General features: G+C 34.3%; 1 protein-coding gene across 3 annotated transcripts in view; it reads right to left on the minus strand.

Annotated features, from left to right (window-relative positions):
• arnt2 (aryl-hydrocarbon receptor nuclear translocator 2) overlaps positions 1-13,648 on the minus strand; it is a 64,804-nt gene that overhangs the window by 38,116 nt on the left and 13,040 nt on the right. For all 3 annotated transcript variants that reach the window (XM_056744783.1, XM_056744782.1, XM_056744781.1), the window contains 2 exons: positions 5,668-5,770; positions 1,462-1,527 (listed from right to left, as the gene is read on the minus strand). In XM_056744783.1, coding sequence (XP_056600761.1) covers positions 1,462-1,527; positions 5,668-5,770 — 169 coding nt within the window. The remainder of the gene's footprint in view (positions 1-1,461; positions 1,528-5,667; positions 5,771-13,648) is intronic.

The raw sequence follows: 13,648 nt of genomic DNA on the forward strand, positions 1-13,648 counted from the left end.
CACTCATGTTATAAAAAGGATCAATCAAAGTGTAATGTTCAATAAAGACAAAGAACAGCAAACATTGAAATTATATACCAAAACGTTAAAAAGTACAAATAACACGTTACGGACAAGAATAATGCTTATATGGCAGACCGGGTAAATAGGTGAAGATTACAAGTTAATAAAAGTTTAACTGGGATTGATGGTATTTATTAGTACGTTTTGTTATGTATACAGTATTGTGTTCTTTGTTGATGCAGGTTTAGTCATGTCTTTAGGTAATTACACACAAGGTGGGATTATTGTATATTGTATTATATTATAGTAAGAGATCAATGATAGTGGTGTTCAGTGATGAGCGCCAGTGCATTCAAATGATTAAAAAATGAATCAAAATGTTGCACTAGACATGATATCTATACAGATGCTCATCTTGTGTTCATTTGGAATAAAAGGCAAACACAATTCAATTCACAGCACACATCTCCAATTTAACATTATTTAATTTAACAAAACCCTCTGCATACCTTATGCTACTTTTACGTATGAATCATTAAAGTTTTTATTTGCATTCTTTTAAATTGCTTCTGTATAAAGCAGTTTGAATGACACAAAATGTAGGACCTTATTATACAATTATTCTACAAAATGTCAGACTACAACAGTTTCCAAGGAAGGATTGGTTAAATAACACTTAAGGTGGGGCTAAGAAGAAGTGTATTTGCATGCATGTATTTTAGATATCTATAAAGTAATTTTGACTAGTAAGAATGTTAAATCCAGATATCTACATTATATTGAAATTCTTGCTAGTCGCCAAGCTTAATGAAGAAATATCCAAAGAAAGATGCCCCCAGTAATTGTAAATTGACTTGTAATAAATTCGATAGGTGGTCAATGTTTTATCGTTCATCAGCTACAAATTTTTTTTATCTGTATCTTCATCATTGTAGTTGCGATGTTACTCAAAGTTATAGTTATTGTTATCATTTTTGGTGTGAACGAGCCTTTGTAGGATGTTTGGATATCTTTATATCATTATTGTTAAAAAAAATTACATTTTACAATTCTTAAGAAAGCAAACAGCAGAGGCAGAATCATTAGCTTGTTATGTTGTGACGTAAGGAATAATGTCTCAAGGTCCAACTATTTAAACAGGCGTTTATAAGCACTTGTTATTCATATCACACATTTAAGCTCCATTTTCATAAACTCTCAGTGCACACTACAGTGTCCAGACTGACAGATTCTCTAACATCAATATTTTAAATAGTCATAAAAATGAATGCCTGACTGGCCATCTGTTGGTTTTGTTATGGAGATTGTGTTTTTTCTCTCATTTTCCAGCATTTTTAAGTGTATATCAGCATTTTTTGTTGTTTGCCTTTGGCATCTGATAGAGGGCTTAGACCCGAAAGCAGAGGTGCGTGACGTCATACTTAACAAGTGAATACGGAAAAGATTGAGAGCTTATACCTGTATCTCTTCCTCATACTGGATAACCGATTCAGTGAGATGTGATCCAACGGTGCGCTGCCGCATCTAAAGAGACACAAACACAATCTCATTTATATAAAGTTTGTCATCATAAAACGGTGGGTGTACAAAGCCAATTGACCGATTCAAACAGACTCAGTCTTTAGCTTTGAACAGCTCCAGTTAAACTTAGTTAAATGAAACCTAAACTAAATTAGAAGTACTGCAACAACATAATCAGGATAAAGACATCATTAAAACCAGGGATGCACCGATTCATTTAACACCATCGGCATATTGGCCATAGCATGAAAAAGTCCCAATGATTTCCGTGATGCGGGAAACACAGATGTTAAGTAGCAAACACGCCAGAAAGTAGCACTGAACATCTTATAAAATTCAAATTGTAATATGAATAGCGCTAATAATGATTCAGCTGCTGTTTAAATATGCAATCTGCTTGTTCTTGTTGTGTCTGGTTTTGCTTACTGGACATTTTAGCATCTGGTGGACAGGAACACATAAACTGAATCAGCGCTGCTTTAACAGAGTTTACCTCAGTCGTTTCATTTGAGGGAACCTGCTGAGAAACTTTGTGGCAAGCCGTCAAAATTTGAGTCAGTCATCAAAAGTCCAGTCAACCACATGACAAAACTGCTACAAAAAATGTACAAAACTAGCAATTACATTAGACTTAAAACAGGAAAAGAAATAAGATTTAAGATACTGATTCATATTAATATACTTGTACACCACAAAAAAAAGAAAACACAGAATCCAGAAAAATAATTTTGGAAAAAAACTAAATGGATTTGATAGGGTTTATTAAGTAACTGCATGGAGGCAATGAGTTGAATATCCAATACTTTTCTCTGAGCAAAATAGTTACTGTAAATAGCAATAGCACAGACTTAAAGAAATTTTCAATTTTAAGTCAAATTTGACTTAATGTTTTTAATAAAAGAAATGTTGGATAGCAAAAATCACCTCTGAAGAATGTCATGTTGTCTTATTGTATTCTATCTTAACTTACATTTACACTTGTGACTCTTAACATGTTAAATTGATCCAATTTATGTTCAGTAATATGAATTGAATGCGGAAAAACTAGCTAACATTATGTTGTACTGTATCCAATTGACCAATATTGGTTTCGGCCGATAGTTGTTTGTTAAAATAGGTATCGCCCCAAAATAATCCTATCGGTGCATCCCTTATTAAAATGTATCATGTGCTTTTCATATTTCAGCGACTATGTCATAAAGGTTTAGGTCTGGTTTTACGGACAGGGATTAAGACTAGTCCTGGACTAAAATAAATCTTAGAGCTGTCCAAACTGATTACAACTTGCACGTACATATCTTAAAATACATCTGTTCCATCTCAAAATGCACACAAGTAATGTTTTAAGTGTGACATGTTGGTTAAAATCACTTAAATTTCATAATTTAACTAAGGTCTAGTCCTGGTTTCAAAAATCCCTGTTCGGGAAACAGTCACTTTAAGTCCAAGATAAAGTCCAAGATAAAGAAACACGTCATTTTAAGTTTCAAAGGGAGATGGCGACAGAGAGTCAAAAGTTGCATCTTTAACTTACTGTATAAAGTTTTAACAAGTCTGTGTCATTTTCAACAAAAACTAACATTTATTTTCACTAAAGCATGAATCATCTGCAACACACTTCAGATACTTCCAGGTAAATTGCCTCTGGTTATAACTTCTCATTTTTTAATAATTGAAAATGGTAATGTCCTCTGTATGAAGGCAATACCTACGCAAAAGTCATACGTTTTCATATTCATCAAGAATATCAAATATGATTAATATGTAAAACGCAACATATGGCAGAAATCCGACAGCCCAATCCATCAAAGTGAATGACAATCATTCTCTGTGCAACCACTCAACATTAGCACTATAATAGTTCAACGTCTATAATACACATCTACTGGCAATATAGATACATACAGTATGCATATAACCGGTCCTCTACAGTCAAGACAAAATGTGTGACCCCAGACCACTGACATCACTGTGACGGGCCAAAATATTTACCATCTGTTCCAACTTGAGCTGTTCATTGCTTCCAAAATCACTTCCATTCGACCTGGCAGTACAAAGCTGTATGTCCCCCAGGTCTCTGTCAAAACGGTTTTATCACTCACCATGAATGCAAGTTATGTAAATCTACAGTTTGTGTGTCTTGGTTCAGGACAAGAAAGCAAGCATAAACTTGTTTAACTCAACCACCCTTAAAAATAAGTTTATCTAAGTATGCTATTAGTATACTTCTTTAAAGAAAATAAGAGAGTATACGTTAAGTGTATGTTTCAGTTCAACAGAAATTGACACAAAAGTATACCTGACTTATGCTGACAGAGAAGTGGTAGTAAAGTATATTTGGTCAATACTTGTATACTTTTTATTATTAAGTTTAACATATTTCAAATAGATTTCTAACAAGTCAACTTTGGGAGGAATGGCTAACATTAAATAATAGACATGTACAACCAGTGTTGGGTGTAACTAGTAACTAAGTAATTAGTTACTGTAATTTAATTACTTTTCCCTTGAAAAAGTAAAGTAAGGGATTACTCATATGTTTTCTGTAATTTAAATACAGTTACTTTTGATGTACTTAAACTAAATACTTTGTTAAATATATGCGCGTGCAATAGTGTAATTGACATCAATATTCAAAGTCTAACTTAAAATCTGTGCTTTAATGTATAATTCTCACATTTGTAATACTTTGGTCAGTTAATACAATTATTTATTTTAATGAATTAAATAAGCCGTTTCATGTCTATCCTTCGATCCTTAAATAATCAAGGTAGATGTAGGATATAGAAAGTAATAAGTAATGAGTAACTAAATACTTTTTGGACAGAGTAATTGGACAGTAATTTAATTACACTATTGAATATGTAATAAGTAACTAGTAATTAATTACTTTTTCAGTGTAATTTACCCAGAGTGAATACAAGAATTTATTATGCTAAAAAGTATATTTCAAGCGCAAACATTAACACCTAAATAGTAATATACTTAGTGCAGCAAAAATACACAAGTAGTAAACTATAAGTATGATGTTAAGTTCACTTACAAGTACAATTGCAAAGTATCTACAAGTAGCTACTAAACTGGTAGTTGCCGAGAGTATAATTCTAAGTGTACTCTTGAAACTATTAAGTATACAATTGAAAGTAGTTCAGCTTCTTAACTGCTAGCACATAAATATTAAAATACTAACAACTTATAATAAAAATATACATAAACTTTACAAAAGTATACTGGATAAATTAAAGTTGTAGCATCCTTATTTTTAAAGGTACACATCGTGACTCTAAACTAAGTTTAATGTAAATTATTACAGAAGCAGCCCAATGAAAGACCTCTTGTTGTTTTGAGAGTCACGCTTCAGTGTTTATACACATGTACAATCTAACAGATGCGGTCATCCACCAACATATTGTTTCCATTTTAAAAAAGTGCCCCAAATAGAAAACGTTAAACAAACACATTCTTATCTGATGTTGCTCATGTTTTGCGTGCCGGATCGAGCGCAATGACATATGGAGGCAAATGAATCATTACTCTTGAATCACAACCAGCAAGGACATTTGGGAAATCTGCTTTTCCTTTATTAAATAAAGATCGATTTCAAAGGACACAATGAGTGGAAACACTCTTCAACATGGAAAAATGATTGTGTTCCGCATTTCGAACATTTTTGAAGGAACGACAACCAAGACGATTTTAGTTTTTGATGAACAACAAGTTAACTTGTGTTCACGTCATGACTCAGAAATGCATTATGTATTTTGTTGTCCAAAATGTTGACACAGAGAATTAACTGGGATGATGGTAAAATGATGTCGTTATGTTTAGAATTAGAAAAGGGAACAAACAACATTTAGTTACTCAGGTCCAACTTTCAGGATCACACATTGGAGAGTTTGACAAAACCTGCAGAACACAAAATAAGATATTTTACAGAAAGCTGATAACCAAACAACACGGAACCCCACCGACTTCCATTTTATGAACGCAAAACCACAGAGACATTTCTCAAAATATCTTCCTTTGTGTTCCCCTGAAAAAAGAGTCACATTCAGGTTTTGACAGACATGAGGGGGAAATAAATGATGGCAGATTTCGTTTTTTTGGGTTAGCTCTCCCTATGATTAAGTCTGTAAACCGTACCTCATTCTGCAGATGAAGGAACGTCTGGAGCCCATACACATTCTCATAGAGGACTGCTGTCCTTCCTTCTTCACCGTCCCCGTCTTCAGATCCAAAATACGTCCTGATGAAACACAAACACAGTCTCACTGTTATTCTGCATCTCATAACAGACTAAACGTGGCCACAAACATGCACAGATGCACAGTAAAGATTAAAACCATCTCTTATTCAATTATGGCATCTGTTTCATTAAGAAACTAAAAACTGGTTAAATCCGAAACGAATGAAATCATGCCAGTTTTAAAAGAGCTTCCAGTGCAGTGAAATTGAGAACAGCCAATGAATGTTTTCGACATAACACAACAACCAAAACAACGGTTATTCTTGGAATGCGGCTACCTATAGGACAACTCGATTATCCAAGCCTGAAGTTATTTCCATAAACAAATTAGCTGACATGCCTTTCAGGGGAAAATGCGACGAAACGGTCTGGTGACAGCTGCTTCAGCCCTCGGGAGCAGATGTAATTGTCGAGAAGTCTTTTTCTGCTCTGAAGGACAGACGCCAAGATATCTGAGAGCGTGTAATAGCTATTAATACTTCTCACGACGACATGACCACTAGAAGAACAACAAGAAAGAGGCACTCGCCCAACAAACAATTGAGTTGTAAACAACGTGTGCGAAGCGAGATGTCGACACGGGTGAGCCAGGCCAGACTATGTTAAAGAAAAACAAAAGCCAAATAACAAAGCAATGAGTGATCCGTCCAGTGAGTTCAATGGAAAATGAGGTGGATTTTTTTTTTCTTTTTTTCCAGAGAAATTGAAAAGCAGTTTAGTACCGTCGGATTTCGGAGATTAGGAATTTTTCCAGACTCCAACAATCCCGTCCAAAATCGTAGCGACTGACCTCTTCGCCTTTCCAACGCTGAACTTTCTTTGACTTTCTGGTTTGAACAACTTGTAGCAGTCAGAAAGAGATTTAATGCGTCTTTGAGGGGATTTAAGACGTTGTGAAGTCGCGTTTGGCACTGAAGCTTCAAGATAACGCAGGAATGTAAGGATGTGTTTTCGGGTGTGAGGATACCGGTTAGTTGTAAGTGGAACCAGACTCTCTGAGACCAACACAAACAACCACACTGAAGCAATATATTCCATCTTTATTTAAATGACGTTTGGCCTCATTTTTGGGGAAACTTGTCGTGAAAGCGTAACCAGTTTAACCGTAAGCATCTTTTATCGCACCTCAATCAATCGTCTTGTTTGGACTGGCGCCAGTCGCGTTTTGGTATTTTGAAGAGCTGCGAGGGCTTGGATGACCCATACTCAGCCTCGTGCTTCCCAAAGCACGGCTCTGCAGGTGGGGTTTGCTTTGGAGCGGGTCTGAGCCCTGTGTGGTACAGCAGGGAAGAGATGAAGTTGGTAACGGGGCATAAAAACGAGCGAGCATCTTCAATGCGATGAGCTCCTCCCGTTTCAACTTCATGACCACCTGACAGGGAATCTGAGGACAACGCTCCTGGAAACGAGGAACGCTCACCAGTCCTGCCAGATCGGACTCGGAACCATGGGAACATCCAAGCAAAACCCTAAATCTGTTGAGAAGAAAAAGATACCCTACAAATAAGAGAGGAATCTGGGCAACGGCTCTTTTCATTAGCATCACAGAAAGCACAGGGGGCATTCCTACGCCACCGTCATGGCCCAACTCAGACACCGCTTCTCATCTGCGAACAAGTATATCGGCATTGTTTTATACATGGACAACATCCCATGCCACCAACGACAGCCAAACTAAATACTGAGGGGACAGTCACTTTCCACAAGACTCCGACAATGTGAGAATAAACAGATAATGCTGCCAGAAAAATAAAAGCTGGACTTCAATGTTGAATCCAAATGAAAGGTTAAGCATGAATGGAAAACGTACAGCATGTTTGGAAAAATAAAGCAAAATAAAAGTAAAGTTTTAGCATTTTATGTTGTCGATCAATGAATAATTAAAAATTGTATGCAGTCGTACGCTATGATCACACTTGCAAGGTTCGATTCAGTATATATTTAAAAGTACAACATAAAATACATAAACTAATGGTAACCATATTCAATTCTTTCATAAAAATGTATGTTTTTGGTAGATGCTTTTAAGTAAAGTGCTTTCAGGACATTTACTTTAGTACAAAATGTATTTGTTGTTACAACTTAAAAAATTAAGTTAAGATTCCAGATTCAAAGTATGTTCATATGCCCAGTGAGAAAACAAGTTTCCCTGAGCAATGAAATTTTTACTTTGCTGTCCACAATGAATTCCAAGACAGTACAAAGCTACGCACACACATTCTTAAAAAGTTATCCTGCTGTCTTAAATTTTTGCATTAATTCAACGTAAAAATAATAGTTATAACAAGAATGTGATGCAAAATTGTTATGTTAACTAATATTTTTAAGTTAAATTAACAAAAAATTTAAGACAGACTGGAAACTTAATTTTATAAGTTAAAACAACAAATCATTTTTACAGTGTAGAGGTTATGTTCCCTTAAAATCACACCCTAGGCATTCAACGATATCACATAATCATACCACAATAGTAGTCGTGAATTATCAGGGGGGTAAGTGGCGTTATCGCGATGTTATAATTTCTTGCGAATTTGGTCAAAAAGACTTAAATTTGAACAAAATGTTTTTAACTAACAATTTTGACAACTTAAAAAACCTTCAATATTTCAACATATACATTTTAACCGTTACAAATAAATAAACATGTTTAAGGTAACCAACTGTTTCAAACAAGAAAAATAGATTTTTAAACATAAAAAACGGAACATGTATAATATTAGTTATTATATATATTCTGTCTCACTATAACATTATCCCAAAAATTCAGGTAACAAGGTACTATCAATTATTGACAGTATTTTTAAGTGTGCACGATAACCATATCATGCGTGTTCATAATCGCAATGTATACCGTACATGTTGGTTCAAGACCTCGTTGTTGCCACCGCATTGATCCACAAGTTGAGCAGAAAAACACCTTCGTTATTCACAAATATTCAAATCACCACCTCAGCTTCCTGGAATATTCGCACCCGCCGCCTCCCCGTTAGTCATTCCTTTTTATTTGACGTTACAGCTCATAGCTCACAAGACTTGCAAACTCTGCCTCCAGGCAACCGAAACAAATTTGCGCGTTTTTCACGTGCTGTAATGTCCCCTGCGCATTTGAGGGTGCTAGAATAATTGATGCGAGAATTTTTCATTTCGCCGCCGTGAAGATGAAGTGCATTGCGAAAAGTCTGATAGTTTAGAGTCAGTGACTCATTGCATTACGTGGATAACAAATGTTATGTCAACGTGTCTCTAGGGGGCCAAAGAAATGCCCCCCAAGGGCTATTCATTATGCTATAAAAACCAACATGTAAAAATTGCGTGTTTACAAAAGAAGTGTTTTTTATTCGACTACTTTAAACCAATTTTAAGTTTAGACCTGCAATGCACTGAAACATATGAACAATGCCTGATGCTGCGATTTATCATGGATTATAATGCACTTTTACTGTAAATACTATTATGTACAAAAAGACACAACATGGTGCAATACACTGCTTTTGAGTAAATGAATACATGATGTAAGCTGCCCATTTTCTGAGATATGGACCTTGCAATGACACAACCACCTTTTAATGCATTCACATTTATATAGATCTTAAAAATAAAAAGGCTCACGTTTGATTTCAAGTTAAGAATACATAATGCACGGAGTCAGGCATCAAATGAAGAGTATTTGTGTTACATATGAATATGTAAATGGAACAAGGCGATATTATGTAGTGATCTCACAGACAGACACACACAAAACAGGCCGAATCACTCTTAATCAATTATGTATGCAGAGCCAACCCGGAACATTCCAGCACATTAGTCCCGAGGAGAATTTGAGACATGGAAAGCATCTCCCTCGGCTGTTTCATTTGATGGCTCCATCACCGAAACTTACGAGGTTATCAAAACCTCATCAACAGCTGCACGTCTCAACCCAAATATTTCATCTGGACCTTTGGTGAAGTTGGAATCTTTTCTGGAGATGCGCTTTCTTCACATCTCTTTTGTGAACTCGGCATCGGCAAATGTGTTTTCAATACAAATGAAACAAACCAGTAAAAAGCATTTCAGTATAAAAGGCTCTGGTTTTCACTTGGCTTTAATGACGGGCTGCGTTGGAGCTGCCATGGACTACACATGTCTGTGCAAATCCTGATGTTTCCAGTCACGATTTGAGAGCATTCCAAAGAACATCTTGTGTGCTTTAATGGAGACGATGGAATCTGACCTTTTGTACAAACATGCCCCAATGTCACGAATTGGATTATATTTCAATGCTGGACCTTAAATTAGTGCACATCTAAAATATAACTTCCACATTTTGTGTTGCTTTGAAACTGGTCCTAATCTCTCGTTTTATTTGCAGCTTTACATTTAACAATCCCAGATTTTCTGTATTCGTTTTTTATAAAATGTAAAAAGATCAATGAGCTTCGCAGGTCAGATGAACAAAATACGCACCTGAAATCTGAATTCAGACGGCTGTTTGCATATCAAGCGAACTCTCTATTATTGTGTGTGTGATATTCCAGTCTTTGACCTCGTGTCTTACATTATAATGTGACGGCTACGACCGCTTCTCTCATAATAACCATCATCTCTGTTGTTGGTATAATGAAGTGTGACAGGTCCCTGCATGTGCCGTGGCCGGGTGTGAAGATGTTTTATGATGTGGGTGACTGTCCTCATGCGCTTGAATGAACGTTTTAATAAAAGCAAATGCGAACGGGGTGACAAAGGGCTGTCCGAGACCACGCTGTAATTGAATTTTACAGTCAATGCACAGCGTAGCGGACAGGCGTTATCGTATACTCACAGAAATAACCCCGATAATTCAATTTTTGGTTGGGTTTAAAACATGTATGAACATGAATGAATAAGCAAATAAATGTATATATGTAAAATAATTCAAACTTATGAAAATAAATGAAAAAAAATATATATATATGTTTTGACTTGCAATTTTGAATGTATCCATGAAATACCAGAATGACTTCCTATAGTGAATACTGTGTCCCGCAATGTGCCTAAATTGATCTCATGTATTTTGACTTATTATTAGGTAGGACTGCAAAATTTCAACATTTAAATTTAAATAAATATGTCGAACAACTGTCTTTGAAATAACAAATGGATGACAACATGAGGTAAAAGAGGTCATGTATCGACACATGACACCCTTTGCGTCTGTAAATAAAACAATTCTTCAAGTCTACAAGAAATGAACGCAAATCATTTTATGTTCATATCGAGACATTTTGGAATAAAACAGGATATTCGATGGCAAACGGTTATTATACTTATTAATTTGAGCATAAACAGTAGGTGTTAAGCAAGTGGTTGGAAGGGACATGATAAAAAAAATTAGAGGGATTTGTGACATCAGCCGAGTTGAAATGGAATATTACATGGCTATAAAATAAAACATGTAATTGAAATGCAAGATAAATTACTAGCGTATCTGTTGTATTATGAAATTATGTTTACTTCGACTATAGAACTAAACTTTAACTGTAAACTTAAACTGAATTCAAATCAATGCAATCAAAACTAACTTATGTAAATATTGAAAATGACATGCAAATAAACGCACGATGATCTCATGGATAATGTTAGCTGAGATTGAAAGATCCCACGGTGAAAATGTTTCATCTGAGAAGAAAACAAACCCCTGCGGTTCAGTCAAAACATAGAGAAAGGGAGGAGAGAGATGCTCTAAGTCTAAGAAGTGTGTGTCTGGCGCCCTCTAGTGAACAAACACAGAATATAAAGCATTTTCTGTAGAGACCTTCATCCTTTCTGTACATCAAATGTTATAAATGACCAAATAACCAGGTCTTGGAATTGAATGTTGGATGAATGCCTTATTGTCCAATGTAGAAAGAGCGTCTATATCAAGCCTGCACTGAGATTCATTGAAAATAATGAAAATGAAGCTGATCAGTGGCGATATATTTTATAAGCTTGTGCACCTACGAAGGCAACAACCTTAAAAGGCAACATCCTAGTAATGTCACTTTAAGCGATTTCGGACACGAAAGTCCACACCTTGTCAAAACTCATCAACGTGTCCCGCAAAGCTGAACTTTTAAACAGACAAGGGATCATCGCTGGCAAAAACAAGTCCGCAGCATGCTGATACCAGACCTCGCTGGAACTGGAAAGTGTGGTGTGTTAATGGTAAAACAAACATCATCCAAAAAAAATCACCAGAACATTTCTGTCAGAGCATCTGTCTATGATCAGAAACCTAAATAAGATGATGACAATGATCTTTATCTCAAACAGAGCGAATAAAACAGTACGGCGTGCACGACTGAGGGCCAAGTCAAAGTTCTGACCTTCGTGTGATTGATTTGTTGTGAAGTTTTTGCAACGAGCTGTTTAAACAAGACATGCCGAGATCTACATGAACTGAAACCATTTGTGTGGAGCATCTGGCTGATTTTATTCAGAATTTGGCCAATAAACCATCTCTTTATTCAAGTTCACATTCCTTTTGTATTTTTCTTCGTTTCTGTGTTTCCATATTTGTTCGGAAACACCATGTTGCTGTAAAGTGCCATATGTGCTGTTATATCCATCCATCTCGATTTATCATGATGTAAAGTAAGATGAATTCATTATTAAAGAGACACAAGTCGGTTCATCTTAAAGGAAGAGTTAAATGAGATTTCAGTCATCAGTTGTCACTCCAAACATGTATGTTGTTATTGTTTTCAGTTACAGTGAATAGTGATTCTGATTTTTTTATACGTATCTAAAGCTGTGAGAGTTTAGTACTTTGGTCACAATAAATATCGTTCCTCTATGTAGCTATATACAGTTGTGGACTAGATTATTCTTTCATTTTAAATTGTTACTTTTTATTTCAAATTATTATCTAGTGATAATAATAATAATAATAATAATTATTATTATTATTATTATTATTATTATTATTACTATGATCATTATTATCAATGGTAATGTTCATATCATTTTTATAATCAATACAATATTATTAATAATTATAATATTCATATTTAATTTAATATAATACTAATAGTAATAAGTACTACTACTAATACTATAATAGTAGTAATATTAAAGTAATAATATAATAATAATAATAATAACTACTATAATAATCTTTGTAGAAGTAGTAGTATTGTTATTATCAATTATAATGTTCATAAAAGTTTTTTAAATAGACTAGATTATTCTCTTAATTTTAAAATGTTAATTTTTATTTTGAATTATTATCTAGTAATAATAATAATAAAAAGAATTGTTATTATTACTAATATTTATTATTATCAATGATAATGTTCATATTAGTTTTATAATCTATACAATATTATTAATAATAATAATATTAATATTTAAAAATAATACTAGTAATAACTACTTCTACTAATACCATCATAGTAATAGTAATATTACAGTAATAATATAACAATAATAATAACTACTATAATAATAATAATCTTATTAGTAGTAGTAGTAGTAGTAGTATCATTATTATAAATTATAATGTTCATAATATTTTATTCAATCTATACTGTGACAACAACAACATTTGTATTATTATATTGTTATAAGCACTAACAATAATTATTAGTGTGGTTGCTAGAATTATTATCATTATTATTTTTAGTAAGACATAAGCGTGAATAAACGATCTTTTTATTTTTATACAACAGTCCTCTTATTTCTATTCTTAATGAAGACCACTGCAAGGTGTTTGTATATGATCTCTTCTCCACAGTGTATATCCAAAACCATTTTATGCTTATTGTGTCTTCCACCAATAAACTTGAAAAAAAATGAACCGTGGAAAAACACAAGCCTAAGAAGGAACCGCAAACTTTTGCAATTACTTTCTAATATAAAGTTCATTAGATGAATTCT

This window comes from Triplophysa dalaica, chromosome 1 (assembly GCF_015846415.1).
Source record: "Triplophysa dalaica isolate WHDGS20190420 chromosome 1, ASM1584641v1, whole genome shotgun sequence".
Taxonomy (NCBI): Eukaryota; Metazoa; Chordata; class Actinopteri; order Cypriniformes; family Nemacheilidae; genus Triplophysa; species Triplophysa dalaica.